This window comes from Pogona vitticeps, chromosome 6, assembly GCF_051106095.1.
Source record: "Pogona vitticeps strain Pit_001003342236 chromosome 6, PviZW2.1, whole genome shotgun sequence".
Classification (NCBI taxonomy): domain Eukaryota; kingdom Metazoa; phylum Chordata; class Lepidosauria; order Squamata; family Agamidae; genus Pogona; species Pogona vitticeps.
In genome coordinates this window covers 19,334,747-19,353,903 of record NC_135788.1, presented here as the reverse complement: position 1 = coordinate 19,353,903, position 19,157 = coordinate 19,334,747, and the positions used below count along the sequence as shown (strand labels likewise).

Here is a 19,157-nt window from a genome sequence, read left to right as displayed (position 1 = left end):
TTTGTCACAATTGAGCAGTGTCATGCTAGAGTGTAGAAGGATATTGGTAGTCTTTGGGAAAAGAGGAGGGCAATTGGTTAGAGAATGTTGATGCTGAAGTTTGAGTCAAACCTATAATATAATTGTGCACTGTCAAGTCAATTCTGATTTATGGTAACCCTTTTCAGGGTTTTCTAGGAAAAGAGTACTCAGAATTGGTTTGCTATTCCCTTCTTTTTGGGACTTTCTGGGATTCTGCAGCTTGCCCAGGGCTACAAGCCTTGCTCTTCTCTGAGAGGCACTGTGATGAACGGAACTCTCAACCTCTTGACCTCTACAACTTATGTAGCCATTTCAGAGATGGGCGATGTGCCCTGTTCTTGAGGCCACATGCCTAATTTTAGAAACTTCCTGTAAGTGATCAGTTCAGACGGATTTGGAAAGTGATCGGTTTCTCCTAAAGTAGCTTGGTGGATGGGAGCGATGTGTGTGTATGCATATGCTTGTGCATGTGCACTGGAGTGGAGAAAGGGATGGCAGATATAGTAGGAATGGACTGACTCACCTTTTGCTTTGGCCCTGTTGGAAGTGACTCAGTGCAATTCAGAATACAGAATCATATAATAATGAAGTTGGAAGGGGCCTATAAGGCCATCAAGTCCAACCCCCTTCTCAATACAGGAATACAAATCAAAGGATATCTGCCAGGTTATTGTCTAAATTTCTCCTGAATGCCTCCAGTGTTGGAGCACTCACCATCTCTCAAGATAATTGATTGCATTGCTGTGCTGCTCTAACAGGACATTTTTTCCTGATATTCAACCAATATCTGTCTTCCTGTAACTTGAGCCCGTTGTTATGTGTCCTACACTCTGGGATGATTTAGAACAGATCCTGCCCCTCCTCTGTATGACAGCCTTTCAAGTATTTGAAAAGTGCTATCCTATGTTCCCCCAGTCTTCTTTTCTCAAGGCTAAACATGCCGAGTACTTTCAGTCTTTCTTCATAGGGCTTGGTTTCCAACTCCGTGATCATCCTTGTTGCCCTTCTCTGAACGTGTTCTAATTCATCTGCATCCTTCTTAAAGTTCAGTGTCCAGAACTGAACACAGTACTCAATATGAGGCTTAATCAGTGCCAAATAGAGGGGACTTAGTAGCTTGTGGGATTTGGAGATTGTACTTCTGTTAACGCATCTTAAAATGGCATTTGCCTTCTTTTTTGTAACTGCATCACACTGTTGGCTCATATTCAGCTTGTGATTTACGACAATTCCGAGATCCTTCTTGCTTGTAGTATTGCTGAGCCAGATTTCCCCCACCTTATAACTGTGTGTTTGGTTTCTTTTTCCTAGGTGCAGTACTTTGCAATTATTTCTGTTGAATTTCAATCTGCTGTCTTCAGCCCAGTGCTCAAGCCTATCCAGATCATTTTGAATTTTGTTTCTGTATTCCAGGATATTAGCAATGTCTTTTCATGCGGGAGAGCAGAGAAAAGTCTTTGACAGATTTCCTAGACTGTTCTTTATCTTATCTGATTTGTGGTGATTTCCTGCAACCTTAGATTGCTATTCATAAGGTTGTTGGTGTAACTTCTTTCATTCTCAAGGCTTTCTTTCATCCTTCTAAGGAGGAAACATCTTTGTTCTATAGAGATGAAAGGGGCAATCATGGCTCCAAATATCTTCAGCTTTTAGGACTTCTGTCCCCTTTCCTATCAGAAGTGTATTTCTTTGACAAGAACAGGCTTTCTTATGTCCAAGACGTGTGGACATGATTCCTTTACAAAGGGGAAAGTGTGCTCCCCAATGATTAGTTCTGATGGTTAACTTAAATGTTTCTATTGTTACAAATTTTGGAAGCAGAAATGGAGAGAGAGGTTGAAAGATATAGAGGGAAAGCTCTCCCTTTTCCTTCTTGCTGCTACAACTGTCACTGCTGTTAAGATATGGCAAACAGGAGAAGGAATATATTTGGGGACTAGACACATGATTATAATGTCTCAGAGAATGAGATGAGAGGTGTTGGAAGCTGGAGTGTGCAGGACGTTTAATACTACTTGTTGGAGAATAGCTGTGTTCTCATGGTCTACTTGTAGGCTTACCATTGCATATCTGGTTGGCTCTTACCGAAATAAGATACTGGACTAAAGAGAATCTTTTCTAACATGACTCTTTGTATGGAAGTTCAGGGACCAAAAATCTATATCTTGTTTAGAATTGCATCTGCTTAACCTCTTGAGATTGAATTTGACTACAGGTAGGTGGATTCTTGTACCAGAAGTGCCTTGGGATCTGGTTCCAGAGCACCAAGAAGATTTCTACAACATTCCATTGAGAAACAATGTTTCCTGGGAAAGTGGATTCAAGATTTTGTTTTATTTTTGTTTTGGTCAACAAAAGGAAATACTACAGATACAGAACTTTACAGAAACAAGAGCATAGTGAAGCAGAAAAATACATGTTTGGGGTTTATAGTAGTGGACTTGGAAATACATGTAGTTATTTGGGGATTTTTTCCAACATCATCTTCGTAATGTGGGGTTTGGGTGTCTGAGATCATGGGTATGTGGTTTACAAGAGAATAGTTAACAGCTATAATGTGTAAGTGCTTCTGAAAGGGGGAAAACATGATCATTTGCTGTATTTAAGGGGCAGAAGAGTTCTTGGTCGGAATGATGGGGATTGTCATCTGGAGAGCATCAGATGGAGGGAGGCTGTCTTACATTAATATCTTTTTCTGTGAGTGAGCTCTGGTGTCACAACATGGAATTGCACAGTCCTGTCATACTGCATTAGGCCATTCAGTGTCTTGGAGACTTAACAAATATGAAGAATTTGGACAGCTAGGTTTGAAGGATTCCTAATTTATATTTTATGAGCAACAAGAAGGAAACTGAAAGCCTAAAGGATTTTGATGAGTATAACCATTTAATTCTACAAGGCTAATCATATGCATAGAAATTACAGAGAAAGATGATTCTTGGGATTTAGATGACTCAAACTGTACTGGTAACTTTAAGACTGTGTGCTTTTGATTTTTGTTAATTTATTTTTTATTTCTGTTTTCTAATTCCTTTTTGCAGGAGGAGCTGCTAGTGTTAAAAACTGGTCTGGGAGTCCACACATTCCTTTGGCAGGTGGTCAAACCACATTTCTTTTATTGAGCAGAGTATTAATTTGTGTTCCTGGACAAGTGGTGGAACATTTGCTCAATAGAAGATTGTGTGGGAAAGAGATACAGAGAGCTCTTTGGAATGAAAAAGCTATTTTCTTTGCGACAACCTCAGCTAACAGGGGAGTTAAGGAGTGTGGAGGAGATGTAAAGATGTTTAAAGTGGCGTTAAAATAGAGGTAGAGAGAAGGGTTACTAACTGTAAGCTCAGACAGAACCAGAAGAGGTACAAGTACCTTTTTGGGACATTCTGATAACAAGGAAGCATATTTTCTGCCCACCAGGAGTGTGTTAATGTTGGTTGCTTCTACCTGTGCTCCATACCCTACTTTAAAAAAAATACCATAAACTGCAAGTGATCTGTCCTCTGAAAAGAAGACAACCCATCTTGCTGCTCCTGGATTTTGTACTGTTAGGGAACTGGAAGAACATAAGCATATTGATGTGTTTAGTGATATTTCATCAGGCTATGTTGAAGGCCAATAATTGCCTAAAGACAGTTTACAGTTTTTTAAAAAGCAAACAAAGGATGGAGATGAATACAGAACATTCTGGTATTCTTATTGTATCTGAAAGATGTGTATTGTTTTCCTGGAGAGGGAGATTATACATTTCCTGTATACAAGCAAGAAAAGGATAAATAGCCTGGCCTTACAAGAAGGTACTGTACTTCTCCCCAATGCCACCCAGAGTTGTATTCACATTGATTTCTTTCTGTGAGTTTAGGATTGATGTTCTGGAGACATTTATCCAGTCCTTATCAATGAATCAAACTTTTTAAAAAGTTGCCAGAGTTTACCTGTGGACCGAGACATTTGCCTTTCCTGGATAAAGGGGATAATATTATCTAAATTTTAAAGCACCATGTTTGAACTCTTTAATATTTGTGGATATGATCTTTTTGTGGTTTTGGCTTTGTCTCTCAACAATTCTCAATTGCCATCAAAGTAACAAGCAAAGTAAGAATCAAAAGCTCATAGCATGTTCATCCTCCAGTAATAGAATTCCCTCAGAGCTATGTGCTTGAGTAATGAGACTTACAAATTATCTCTGCATTCTGCTTCTGAGGTCAATCAGAAAGTAATGCAAGCTAATTTGAAAAACATAGGAGTTAGAAAAGCCTATGTTAGGACAAACAGATGTCATTTGCCACTGAAGGGAACTTTGCTTCTAAATGCAGAGAATAACTGCTTTCTTTTCTTTCTTTATTTGTAGCAGAGTGTTGCACAATTTAAAATTATGGATATATATGAAACCAAAAAAAAGGTTAAAAAGTTAAAATGATTAGACTGTTTTTGACCAGAAGCAGACTACTTCAATAGCATTATCTTGGCCATTTGCTAGATCATCTTTTGTATACATGGTGGGGCATAAATTGCATGCACATAAGCTGCATTGATTTAATTTCTCCATAGTCACAGAAAATTTGATCCCAAGAAACCAGCCCCTGAACTCTTACAGTTGTAATATCATCCTCACATTTCTGCCCTAATTTGAGATATCACATTACGTGTCTAGTGTTAGATTTCTTTATTATTGATGATAGACTGTCAGAGTGAGCAGCTGGGATGTTTATGATTCACATTTGCTCGTGATGCTACCGTTTTGTTTTTCAGTTTGATCCTTTATCAGTTGAAAGCAAGAAAGCTGCAACAGTAGTGCTTATGCTTAATTCCCCTGAAGAAGAAGTTTTGTCTAAAGCATGTGAAGCTCTCTATAAATTTGCAGCAAAAGGTTTGTTTTCTGGTCATTACATCTCAACTCATGTCTTATATTTCCATGATTTAATCAATTTGCCTAATGGAAATACATTCATTAATAATTACTCCTACTATTTAATATTTAAGTGGTGGCAGTATTCAAGATACTATGCAGAGTTCAGAGTGATATAATTCCATCAAACTAGTTAAGTATTAGGACTGATCCTATCATTGGGCAGAGTCAAGTAGCTGCCTTCGGGAGCTAGTTCTTGGTGCTGTGCGATTGTTAACAATTTAATTATTCTTTTTGCATTTTTACTATCAGTGGAGATAGAATGTGTTTTAGGTGCCAAGATAATCTGACTAGCATTTAGTAAAATGTGTTATATGATTCTGTTGCTGTATAGTGGATTTTCATAGGAGGAGCTGTGTTTGAAGCGGCCACATGTCTTCTCCTAAAGAAGAAAGTCTACCATTTGAAGGGCTGCCAGAAGAAGCCTTTCTTTTGAAAGTGCCCTCTACTTGAAGTGTTGCATAATCTAAGTTCAATTTAATAATAAATAACCATAAGGAGAAAGGACAACAGACGCCTTAAATGTTGCTCATCAACATTTAGCATCTGGTTACTAGGCTGAGTAGACACTCATGGTCTTTTCCATTGGAGTAAGAGGCCATGTAATTCTGTGTCAGTCTAGAAATAATTTCTAAGGTTCCATCTATATGTATGGATTAGCAGATGCCATTTTATGCAAATCAGTGTCCTTTGGATGAAATATATCCTTCCTTCCTTCCTTCCTTCCTTCCTTCCTTCCTTCCTTCCTTCCTTCCAATATTTATATGCTGCTTTTTCCCTAAAGGATTCAGTGTGGCTTAATAGTAATAAAAAAAATCAAAGTTAAAAGTTAAAACAATAAATTATTAAAATATTTTAAAATAATTAAACAAATATCAGATTAAATTTTATATAAAAGAGCACAGTTAAAAGCACAAGTGAGTTAACATATACAAGTAACACAAGTAAAACAGAATACAATAATCCTATTTAAAAATCCCCTTGGTCAACCAGTCATTTAGAGGAAGGCCTGTCTGAAGAGAAGGACAGCAAAGATGGGGTCAATATGGCCCCTGTAGGAGGGATTCCAGAGTTTGGCAGCAGTAACAGAGAAGGCCCTCTCCTGTATCCCAAGCATGATCTTAATACCAGGGCAGGCTCATGAAGGGAGATATAGTTTTTAGATAGTTTAGACCCAATCCATTTAGAGCTTTATAAGTAAAAATCATCACTTTGAATTGTGTCCAGAAATAGGTTAGCAGACAGCGGAGCTGCTCTAACAAGGGAGTTATATATTCCTTGTAACCAGCCCCGTTTAAAACTCTGGCTGTGGCATTTTGGACTCGCTGGAGTTTTTGAACACTTTCCAAAGTCCAACTCACACAAAATGTGTTATAGTAACCCAGCCAAGACATAACTAAGATATGTGTCACCATGGCCAGACCCCTCAAGGAACAGGCACAACTGGCACATAGTTCTTATTTTGTGATGCCTATGTGGCTATTCTGTGTTATCCTGTTTCAGAAAAACAAAAAACCAAAGATGGCACCTTAGAGATTTAGCACATTTATTACACTTTAAGTCCAAATTCCCCAACCTGTTGTTGCTTTCCAGTGAAGATTCTGTGTTTGATCTTTGTAAATTCTGGTACAAACTGACTTGATCCATAATTCCTGTTACTAAAATGAAGATAAAATATTGTTGTCTGCTGGATTTTGCACTTCCAGTTTCAGTGTAGTACTTGCCTCAAGAAACATTAATTCAGAAATTCAAATTTTGAGAGGAAAAACAAGTTTGATTGTATATATCTGATATATTTATCTAAATTCACATTGAAATAAAACTTCAAAAACATAGTATGTATTTTGAAATGTATTGAAAAGTAAATTTGAAAAAAGGCAGATTAATGAAAAAACAGGGAAGAATGAATATGTGAACGAATGTACATAGACGTGGTTGAGCAGAAATGGACTGAGCTGCACATTCTTAGCTTTTAAGTAGTGTTGATATTGATCAGAATAATTGATATTTATGCTAGCAATTTATAGCACGCTGAATGTAAGGCCGCTAAATAGGAATAAATACATGGTAGAAGTTGTGTTTAAGTAAAAGTAAAAGATCTGCATGTATTACATTAGTCAAAAAAGTGCAGGAAGGAAAAAGCCCTATACTGTACTTGATTACAGAAGTTTCATAAAATTATTTCCATATATGAAAATATGCTGGTAGCCATTATAGAGGTGATCCCATGTATACCATCTTTCTGTCAAAGGGAAACATGAACTGTCTCCCAAGAGAAAGAAAAAAACAACTGATGTACCAATAAATCTGCACTTACTTGAATCAAGAAAGAACAGATGCCCAGGACCACCTGGCTATCTGACTATTACCTCTCTAGTTATATGTGTTGACAACCCTTTTCATTTTTAACAATATCCATTTCAAAATTCATCTTGTTGTTTGACATTAAAGGGCATTCACATATGGTTTTTAGGTGAAGAAAACAAGCTTACACTTCTTGAACTTGGAGCCATGGAACCATTATTTAAGTTAATTTCACACGAAGACCCTATTGTCCGCAGAAATGCCACCATGGTTGTTGGGATCATGTCATCTCATAGTAAGACTCACTTCTTTATGAACATATGCAGTTCAATTTGCTATCTATACTGACCAGCATTAATTGATGAAAACATAGTGTAGTAGGACCCCCTTATCCACAGGATCAGTATCCGTTGATTCACTTATCCATGGTCTGAAAATATTACAAATATTAAAAGAAAAATCCTTTCCTTGGGAACTGTAGTTGGCCCTTTGCCTTCTTTCCTTCCACTGGTAACTGAAACCTACTTCTTCAGTAAGTCTTTCAAGGAATTCAGCAGGCAACTGTGATGGAGGGTCTAGCAAAGCTGGGCGCTTTTGCTATTAATCCATAATGTGTGAGATGGTATCATGGACATGGTGACATTCCATGTGATTAGAAGTTTGGGGTTTGGGCATATGTAAATATAATTAAGCAACCCTCTTCTCTACTTTATATGATCAGAAACTGAGGTTGTGCACTTGGTGGACCTGCCAACCTGAATGCCCACATATTGTCTTAGTATTTGAGTTAAGATGTGTGCATGAAGGCCAGCTTGTTAGATTGAATCTTAGATTCGGTGTGTGCGAGTGAGATCTATTTGGATTTAATTGCTATGGATTTTGCATGAGTTCATCATATTCAAATGTTATATTGGTATGTGCTATAAGAGCAGGAACAAGTGCATGCAGTTAGCTGACCTCCCTTGCTTTACCTAGAGAGAGTATAAGGGGGAAATGAGGTGAAAAAACATGGACCATGTGAATAATTCCTGTCCAGATCTGATAAACTGTATAATAAATCATGAAATGATAATGGGAACAAGAATACTGTACTGCATTTGATATTATATTTCTCAATTGGATTAAATTTGTTGTTTCCCCCCACAATTATTTAAAATGGTAACAATCCATAAAGCTTTCAAGAATGCTTTTTTTAAAAAAAACAACTTAAGAATGAAATCTGTTGTGTAAATGTTGCCAAAATTAGTAACTGGGTGATTTGTTTTCTTTCTTTGTTGAAATATTTTTGTTTATATGATGTTGTTCGGGAAAATAAGGATATGAACTTCTATTTTGGCAGTTGCTTGCTTTTCAGGGTCCCCCCCCCAATTTCTTGTCATTTTGTTTTCTATGTCAGCTCCCAGAGAAATATCCATTACCTTTGATGTTCCTCTTAGACCAATGTGTTTATTTCACCCCTTGTAGAATTAAATAATAGTATCAAGCCTGTGCCATCAGTTCTGATTGTGCAATATTTCCCTACAATTAACAGAATGTATGGCTTCATATCTGTATTTGTTTCATTGCAGATGATGTGAAAAAATCATTACGGCAGCTTAATGCCACTAGTGCATTCATAGCTCGCCTAGCACCAGAAGGTAACCAGTAGAGCCGCTTTGTGTAAATGCTTATTTGCTTATATCATTTGATAACAGCTTTTTGTAGGGTTGTCGTGTGTTGAGACCTTTTAAATAACATTTATTTGCTTGCTTGAGTATTGCAAATTGAGATGAGCCTGGATTAAGAGCTGCTATTTATTGCGTTTCCGATAATTTTTTGTTGACAATCAACAAATGAACATTTACTTGGTGGTTAATGTCTGACTGCACTATTTCATTTTTATGCTCTAGAAGATGTAGTCATCCATGAGTTTGCCAGCCTTTGTCTGGTCCATATGGCAATTGAATATAACAGTAAAGTACAAATATTTGAGCAAGGTGGATTGGAACCACTTATCAGATTGCTGGGAAGTCCCGACCCTGATGTTAAGAAGAATTGTGTTGAATGCATCTATAACATGGTACAGGTGATGATCCTCTCCTTGTTTTTTAATTGCAAAATTATATACCCTTTCCTATAAATTAATATCCAGTTTGTGATTAGAAACTGAGTGGGCCTTAGTTGTTCTTTCATTAACACCAATTTTTTGCAGCTACCCCATTCTCAAACATATTCCACCCTCCTTATTTCCTAAACATGGGTAGTCTTCTACAACCTGTCACTTTCCATACATGTTGGACTGCACCACCCAATTGCTTTTTTGCCTGGGGATGATGGGAGCTATAATTGACCACAATTGGAAAGATGCAAGCTGGAGGTGGTTGATCTTGGAATCTGCTATATAGTCCAATACTGTGCTTGTAGATCTCTCCGCTTGTAGATCTACCCTTCCTTTCCAAATCTAACTGGTGGTCAGCATTGTCACCAGCTGCTCAAGATGTGAGAATCTTTCAGTCTCAATTGTATTTCTCTGAATCAGCCCTGGAGGGTTTTTTTTCCATTCTTGTTTCATGTTGACTAATGAGACTTTGCTTTTTCTTCCTATGTTAACATTCATACACACTTTTGTTTATTTTTCCAACAGTGTGTATTTAATTGTACATTTCACATCATGACTAAGAGAGAGTTATATTTTCCCAGCTGTATGTATTTTAGATATTTGCATTTTTAACTCTTCACATAGTTTTGTATGGGTTTTGTTTTTGCAAAACGCCTTTCAGACATGCAGATTCTCAAACTTGGGAGTATTTCATTTTGGAACAAGTCACGTTAAGGATGAAAAAGTTGCTCTTACTGAGACTATTGACTCCAAAAATTATTTTCTCACAGTATTGCTCATATTGCTGATCACATTAAGTAAGAGGAGGAGTTTGATATCCCCATTTCACTCCTAAAGTAGTGCTGTTATTTTGCATGCATGTCTTGGCTCTGCATGCAGGTTCTGAACACTGGGTGGGGTAGTGACATCTGTGAACTGTAATGTGAGGATTTCTCTTGCATTGGGTTGAAGTGAGTTATGTAATGGCAGGTCCCATTGATTCCACTGGAATTTGCTTCCAATTAAGTGTGCTTAGCATGAATTAAAACAAACTGTATTTGCATGTGTATAAAGCAAAGCATTTTGAATACAGAAATGCATTAAAATCTATCATCCTTTCATTTTACAGAAAAATTATCTGATCCTTCCTAAGGGCGTTATGGCTGCCTTAGGAAGAAGGAATGGATCAGAAATTGTTTTTGTCTTATTCATTCATAACGCATCACAATTGTGCACATCTTCCTAACTCTTGGTAAATGCTTTTGACAGCTCCCTTTCATAAGGAAAGGAAGGTTATTGTAATTGGTTACTTTCACAATCAGTATTAATGTCACCATATGCTGGTTGGCAAAAGAATAGCGCATTTGTACAGGGGTTCTTTTCAGAGTCTAATAGCCTGATCCATAATCCATTGAAGCTGAAACACTAAAGTTTAAGCCGATTTAGCACCATTGACTTAAATGGTACCAAATTGGCTTAAGTCCAAGCACTCCAACTGACTTGTGTTGTGGATCGGCCTATGAAGTGAATCAACTAAGTAATGAATTCAATTCACAGCTCAATCTTTTCTAGGGCACCAGAGCATGTCTTTATTCTAAATCACATTTCGCTCTTTCCCCTCTTTTGCTATCTAGCTGTCTTTGTTGTAAGATATATCTGGACAACTGCACCTGGTGCTTGCTGAGACTGATAGGGGAAATTGTATGGAAGCATGCTCAGCATGGTGTTTTGTAACTTAAAACTTTTTATTTTTATCCGTTTTAATACTGCATAGCAAGCAGCCACTCATTTGGGGTGATTTATTGCTAGAATGAGATGAAATATTTAGTGAGAATGTTTTCAACATTTAATTGTTCATTTGTTTTTAAAAAAGAAGGAAACAGAGCTGTGAAGAAACTGCAGAGAAGTATGTAAATATCTTCCTGACACTCAGAGTGATCAAAATGCATTGCATTGACTCTCTTCTAAAATTAACACAACGTGCTACCAGTTTTTCTAAGTTTCTTCCTGAAAAGTATGTAAACTATTGCATGAAAAGAACATGAAAATGCATATTGAATTATCTAGAAGTGAGGCTTGCTGAGAATTGTTCTGTTTAATGTATCATTTTTGACATTGGAAACTTGACAACAGACTAGAATGCCATGTTTCAGCATTTGTTCTTGTAAGGTCATTTCTCAAAAGCCCCAATATGTTAAGTATTACTGTATTATGTTTTCCACTCACATCATTTTTGTTGGGTGTTTTTACTACAGGATTTTCAAAGCCGTGCTGCAACTCGTGAACTAAATGTGATTCCTCCTTTGCTGGAACTTCTCAAGTCCGACTATCCAATTATTCAGTTGTTAGCTCTCAAAACTTTAGGTATAATTACCACTGATAAAGAAACCAGAGTGATGCTGAGAGAAAATCAAGGACTAGATCACCTTTTCAAGATACTTGAAACTAAGGTACCATGTACATGAAATTAGAACTTGTCCCATGGTAGAAGAACTGACTTTTAGGAAATGAATAATTTCAGTCTGCAAAAAATCATGTGCGAGAAAATGCAGTAATGTGTGAGAAAAAATCCCGATGTACTTTGTTTCCGGATGAGACAGAATATATACATTTATTATGCTGGTGTTTTATTTGATGACACAAAATTTTTGATATAAAAAAGGCATTTTTGTTTTAAAGTTCATTATATCTGGCTGCAGTTGGGATTATAGAAAATTTAGGGTTTTTTTAAAAAAAATAAAAATCTGTTAATTTACCACATTTATCTCAAAGTTAATCCATGAAGCCTTTTTCTCATCTGTATTGATGGAAATATTAAGATATCTGTTCTTCTGTCAGAATTTTTGAAATACTTTCCCTTCTTGTTTTAATTGTTCCAAATAGGCTAACACATGGTTGCTTATATCTGCTTGGTAGATCCATATATCCATTTTTGTTCACATAGATCTACCATAGAAAAATGGTTGGGTCTAGTCTGACTTTTAAAAAGGTTACAGAAAGCCATATTACATAATTGGGCAGTATTTTCATAGGGAAGGTATAAATAAATTTTTAAATGGGGGCAAACAAATGACACACATTGTACTACACAGGTAAAATCCAAAGAAACAAAACAAAACAAAATGAAAAAGACAAAAGCATGTGGTCCCTTGAAGACTATTATATTTGTACTACCCAGTTAAGTAAACCATTTTTAAACCTTTTAATCCTTCAGAAAAAATCCTTCTCTTTATATTTTAGGAATTTAATGATCTACATGTAGAAGCTCTTGGAGTAGTGGCAAATTGTCTTGAGGATGTGGATACTATGCAACTGATACAGGAGACAGGAGGTCTCAGAAAATTACTTGCCTTCACTGAAGTTTCCACTCTTCCTGAGTTTCAGAAAAATGCAGCAAAAGCCATTGCTAAGGCAGCGTATGATCGTAGGTTGCTTCTGGAATTCTTACAGTATAAATTAGGAAAAATCTTTAGAATGTATTTGTGGCCAAAGTTTTCACTTCATGATTAAAAGATTGGATCCATGAATTGATGGTGTAGGGGATGAAAGGTATCCTGCCTTTAGGCTGGTCAGACCATATCACAGGCTGGTCATTAGAATTTGATATATTTGGGCAGTTGCCAGGACTCCTGCATCCCAGCAACACCCATTAGTGATTTTCTGCCCAGATCCATCATTTAAAAACATTGCAGCCTGGAGCTCTGAGCAGTGGTGGGTATGAGAGACCTTCCTGCCCAATACGTCACATTTCTCCTGATTTAGCATCATCCTTGGATATTGTCAATATGCTGTTAATATTAATTTTCATTTTTGTCTTTTCTTGTGCTGGACTAAGCATCCTTAGTCCCTGGATGCTGATTGTAACACTGCTTAGGAGTGCTACTGCCTGCAGTTTTCACTCTATGCAGGGCCTCTCCTCAAATGTGAAACCAACTGTGTCAGGTCTCTTCCAGTTCTTAGCCACTGTATAGTTCCGTGACATGAACGTTTGTTATTGTTCAGGAAGAGCTATAGATCAGTAGCAGACCCTTATCCCATGAGTGTATCCCACATTCAGACCCCAGCATTGCCAGGTAAATCTGGAAAAGAACCCTGCCTAAAACCCTAGATAGCCACTGCCAGTCAGTGTTGACGATAGTGGTCTAGATGAATCAAAATTGGGACCCAGTGGCTAAAATCCTGTTTAGGACAGCAAGTTGCAACTAGAGTAGGCCCACTGAATCAGTCAGGATCTGGTGAGTCACCTTCTCTATAAAGTTCCATTGATTCAGTGGGCCTCCTCTAGTTGCAAGTTGCTATATTAAGCAACAGGCTTTCAGCCAATAGAAGGAAGCTTCCTATATTTCTGTGAAGCTAAGCCTACAGCATGTAATGCCATTTAAGGGATGAGATACATTGCCTCTCCCTCATAATACAGAACAAATGAGGTTGTTCATTAGGAGAACCTATAGCTCCATTCAGTATATTAAATCAACCACAGCAAATGCTCTTTGAATTTTTTGTGTTGTTGTTTTTAATATATAGCCCTTTTCTATAGATATTGGTTGGAAATAAGTCCTAGATAAATATACATAGGACTGCTGCCTTGCAGTACAGTCACTCAGTGGCTGCAATCTTTTATGCTGGTGTAAGTGTAATTACTTAAATCATGGTGGTGAACCACTGCTAATTGACAGATTGCTACTTGTGTTCCTAGTGTGTGCTAGTTATGCAAATTTTCACATGACTGAGAATTCATTCAGCAACTTGCAAATAAATGACAATTCACTGCTATGATTTGTGCAATTATATTTACACTGGCATAAATCTTCAATAGAATTCTGGCCCATGTGACTTAGATGAGTATAAGAATTTAACACACTGGAGATTAGGTATTCCAGTCATGTCACAAACTAACACATGCATACAGTCCATACACCTCTAATTGAAATCTGAAATACTGTACTGCAATGAAGAACTTACTAAATTTTCACCCCTTCATTTATATGCAGCATGTGTGTTAAATATTTCACAAAAGAAAAATTGTTGTCTCAGATTCCAATCTTGTGTGTGTGATGTAAACATACAACTGTGATTTCAAGGTGTGTTTTCCCTTAGCAAATATTTTTCATTCCCAAGATTAAGGCCTTCTCATAATCTTAGGGTTTGCTATCTCAGGCAACTAGGAAGCTGACTTTTTTTTCTTGCAAAGCTACAACAAACTCTAAAACAGCATTATAGATCATTGTCCCCAGTGGATTAACCACTTCGTTTTATCCTTTTATAAATATTCATTTTATAATTCTTTGTCTATATGGACAGTTCACTGTGTTTTGAATTCATTGTGGAATTCTGAAGCAAACACACTGCACATTCCTAGCTGGCACTCAGCCTGACAATGCTGTTTAAATATGTCTCTGAATTGCATCTATATTGTGATTTGTCAAGCTGCCATCAAAGTACTGCAGTGCCATATAACAAAATGTAATAATATAAAGAATAATGTACTCTTCGTTGTCCATAATGGGATTCTGAGTCCCTCGAGGGACTCTGGTGACATAAGCTGTGACAGACTTGGAGGATTCTTATTTCCACTATCTCTCGGTTATTAGTTATTTCTAGCATCTCTAGCATTATTACTTTAATTTATGTGTATTTGTTGTACATAGCTTCTAATACAGAAAAGCTTCTAATGTTGTGCTATATATTAGCCTTCCAGTATTTTACATATTTTTCTCTGTTCCCCTGTTCAGCAGGTTGAGGTTTTAGATTTATTTATGGGAGCTAATGAAACCATGGAAAGATTAGAACTGATATCAGTGTGCCAAGATATGTTTTTTGTTGTCCAATTCATCATACAAGAATAGTAGCAGCAGATCTATGTAACTCTGATTCTAAGCACCATAAAGCAGAAACTTGAATCAGTGATACTGTATATATTTCAGGTTCTCTTTTGAAACAATATTCCTAGTAGTAGCTACTAGATAATCTATATGAAGTCCCAAACAGGTAGTCATGTTACAGTGGACCCTTGACTTACAGACGGCTTGACTTACAGACTTTTTGAGTTACAGACTTCTCTGGCCGCAAAATTTAGGTTTGACTTGCAGACAGATTTGACTTACAGACCAGAAAAAAAACAAAATGGAACAAAAACGGCCTGTTACGGGATTAATCGGTTTTCAATGCACTGTAGGTCAATTGAGACTTGACTTACAGACTTTTTGACTTGAGAACTGCCTTCCAATATGGATTAAGTTCTCACGTCAAGACCCCACTGTAATATGGTATAGCAGAAATACTGAAGATTCTTGTGGTCCCTTAAAGACTAGTCTTCCAAGTGTCAGAAAGCTCCTCATTCTGTATGATGTAGTACTTCCATGATCTGCCTTTCCTTTCTACACGTAACTGCTTAAATTCCAACAGATAACCTCCCAGATCTTCTCTTTTTCTAGTATCCCTAAATTGAGAGGAGTGTCTTCTAAGGATGTCCAGTACCATCCAGTCCCTTTTGAAAATTGTCCAGAATGCTGGTTGAGTCCATCAAATTTTCTATTGGTGGCAGCTGTCTCAGATTTTGTGCTTTTCTATGCTTATGGCTGTACAATGAACACCATTGTTTGTGATACTTTTTATAGATTTTATAGAGGTGACTTTTTGGGATACCCAATGTGGCATAGTGGATAGAGTGATAGACTAGGACTCAAGAGGCCTGGGTTTGAATCCCCACTCAGCCATGGAAGTTTATTGGGGGTGTGGAACTAGTAAAACCACTCCTTAAATATTTCAGTTACCTTGAAAGTCCTGTTGAGGTCACTGTAAGTCAATTCTGACTTGACAGTATATAACACAGATTTTATGCAAGGAGTGAGAAACACATAGCTCTTCTGAGGTTGCTGAGCTGCATTTTCTATAAGCCTAACTGCCAATGGTGAAGAATTTTAGGAGCTGCTCATTGCTGGTTTGTGGCCAGTCCTAAGGATATGATTTGTTTGTTTGATGCAAGACTGCAATCCTGTGCATGCTGACATGGAAGTAAACTCAGTTAGAGAATCACATTCACTTATGTGATCACATAAGGGCAAGCAAGTAATCATTTACTCCTTTCTGTGGTTGCAAAACTGGTGTGTGACTGGCCGAGTGGCTAAATGCACGAGGGGGAAAATGCTGCATGATTGCCCTTCTCGGCATGTTTTTTCATCAGTTTGAATTGTGGCCCATAAACCTTAATAGCAAGAATCCTATTAGCAATCACAGAGTATAAGTATGCCACAGATGTATGATGGCTCCAGAGATGTACATAAACAAGAGATCACCCCTCATGCATGTGCAAGGAAGTCTTCAAAATGCCCCCTTGTGCTATTGACATAAAAAGACAACTGCAAGTACAACAAAGCCGTTGCACTGTGGAAAAAACAAACTAGATTTTGGCCAAAATAAACATGCTTAAAAACTAAACTGCACATTGCATAAAGAGAAATCAGACTTTCTCTCTAGCAGACTTTCTCATGAAAGCTGCCTGAGAGCTGACTGGGATAAAGGCAGGGTGGGGTGTTAAGTCAGTGGTTTTTTTAAAATTTGAATCTAAAAATGTGTTATGACTACTTTCAGATTTCCTAGGAAAAGAAACATATGTTCCTCCTTCCTTTCTTCCACTTTCTTTTGCTTTGCTTTATCCCACAGGCATTATTAAAAATTTGAAAGTGTACTACAGGTTACAACAGATTCCTGACAAGAACATCTCAGATCAGGATTCTGTTACTTATGACCCTGTTCTTCGGGTTATAACTGTCATTACCAATGATGTATTTTTTATTCCCTTCTTTACACATGAAATCACTGTAGTTTCACTATGAAAGTTTTCTTTTACCTTTGTGACAAGCTAACATGTGTTTAGCTGACAAAAAGAAAAGTGAGAGGTTAAAGGTATCAGATTGTCTGCAATGATATGCAGGTGTTTTTGATCCTTTTTCTTCCCAAGGAGCAAAGGTTTCAATCATTTAGAAAACTGTAACCTAATATAGCAGTACCCAAAACATTCAGGCAGTTGCAACCTGCAGCTGCTTCAGTTTCTAGGAAAACAGTGGAAAAAAATCATATACACTCTTATTAAAACAAGCACCACGGGGGGGGGGGGATGGGACTTCTAAATATAAATGAATATGATTCTACTGTCAGTAACTTTTAAAGGCTGTGGTATTCTTCCTCTCATGTCATTTCTTATCCACAAGTCATGATGTAATAGGAAATCTTTAGTAGGGGTGATTTTGAGTACATGTAGGTAAAATATTCTGTTTCTATAGAAGTATAATTCATTCACCTTAAGTTATATAGTAGAGTTGTTGAATAATAATTGATAGCATTATAATCACTTTCTAAATAATCCATTTTCAAACCTTAGGGACAGTATTAGTTTGTTTAACAAATCAGAGTCTGCTCTAGATCATGACCTTGGGTTTGTAAATGAAAATAAACCAAGCTTTTCAAAGGTGGAAACAAATTTTGCCCATGTTCTCTTCCTTCAAGCTTAGGAGAATGTGAGCGTGAGGCTGAGGTTTGTTCATCATAATTTTTGTGCTTATGACCATTTAGTATTCCGGCAATCAAGTGCCTTCTAGCTATTTTGAATGACAGTTCCTCTAGTCCCAGAATATGGGTCATACTGGCTGGGGCTGATGGAAATTGTGTTCCAAAACATCTTGAGAACCTCAGGCTGCCTACACCTGTGCTAAACCAGGGTTTACTGTAATTTGTGAACTTGGCTGGAGAATAACAATGTGTAGTGAGTGGTTGGGGGGCTTAGTATATGCCCCACCAAAAGAACAAACTATTGACCACTCCACAACCCACTGTGAGGAATTTCCATGACACTTTGCAGATAAAGTCACTCGGATCCGCTCTGACTTGGATGCTGTAATTGATAGACCTAGTGAATGTAACTTTGGCCCTGGCTTGTACTGTTTTAATGGATACTTTTCAGTTGGTGCAGCCTGATGATGTGGACAGGATTCTTGGAGAGGTGAATGCCACCATATGTGTGCTGGGCCTTTGCCCTTCCTGGCTCATAAAAGGAGCCAGAGGAGGAATGGACGATCGGGTACGGGGAGTGGTAAATGCCTTGTTTCAGCAGGGTAGGATCACTGCCTGCTTAAAGGAGGCAGTAATAAGACAGCTACTGAAGAAGCCCTCCCTGGATCCCAATGTATTGGATAACTACCGACCAGTCTCAAACATGCCATTCCTGGGCAAGATACAGGAACGTGTGGTGGTTTCTCAGCTCCAGGGATTCCTGGAAGAAGCAGATTATCTAGACCAATGTCAATCTGATTTCAGGCCTGGCTATGGGACAGAGACAGCTTTGGTCACGTTGGTGACCTATGTCGGGAACTGAACGGGGAGTGTGTCCCTGTTGGTTCTGCTGGATCTTTCAACGGCTTTCAATACCATCGACCATGGTACCCTTCTGGACCATCTCTCTGGGATGGGACTCAGAAGCACTGCTTTACAGTGGCTCAGTCCTTCCTGGAGGAGAGAACTCAGAAGGTGGGGCTGGGTGACTCCTGCTCAATGCCCTGGCCATTGTCCTGTGGCATTTCTCAGGGTTCTGCTTTGTCATCCATGCTTTCTACATGAAACCACTGGGAGAGGTTGTCTGAAGTTTTGGGGTTCGGTGTCATCAGTATGTGAGTGACACCCAACTCTATCTCTCCATTCCACCTAATTCCAGGGAACCTGTCTTGATTCTGAACTAGTGCTTGGCATCAGTAATGGGCTGGATGAGGGCAAACAAACTGAAACTTATGGTTGTTGAGGGTTTTTTGGGCTCTTTGGCCATGTTCTGCCCTAGTGCAGCCCTAATTGTCATCTGCTGAA

The 19,157-nt window shown here is 37.9% G+C and overlaps 1 protein-coding gene across 4 annotated transcripts in view; it reads left to right on the top strand.

Annotated features, from left to right (window-relative positions):
* ARMC3 (armadillo repeat containing 3) overlaps window positions 1-19,157 on the top strand; it is a 79,324-nt gene that overhangs the window by 16,614 nt on the left and 43,553 nt on the right. For 2 of the 4 annotated variants that reach the window (XM_020801685.3, XM_073003056.2), the window contains 6 exons: window positions 4,768-4,885; window positions 7,398-7,523; window positions 8,797-8,865; window positions 9,118-9,293; window positions 11,561-11,755; window positions 12,546-12,729. In XM_020801685.3, the coding sequence (XP_020657344.3) occupies window positions 4,768-4,885; window positions 7,398-7,523; window positions 8,797-8,865; window positions 9,118-9,293; window positions 11,561-11,755; window positions 12,546-12,729 (868 nt within the window). The remainder of the gene's footprint in view (window positions 1-4,767; window positions 4,886-7,397; window positions 7,524-8,796; window positions 8,866-9,117; window positions 9,294-11,560; window positions 11,756-12,545; window positions 12,730-19,157) is intronic. The other 2 variants (XM_073003058.2, XM_073003061.2) reach the window with 2 other exon arrangements.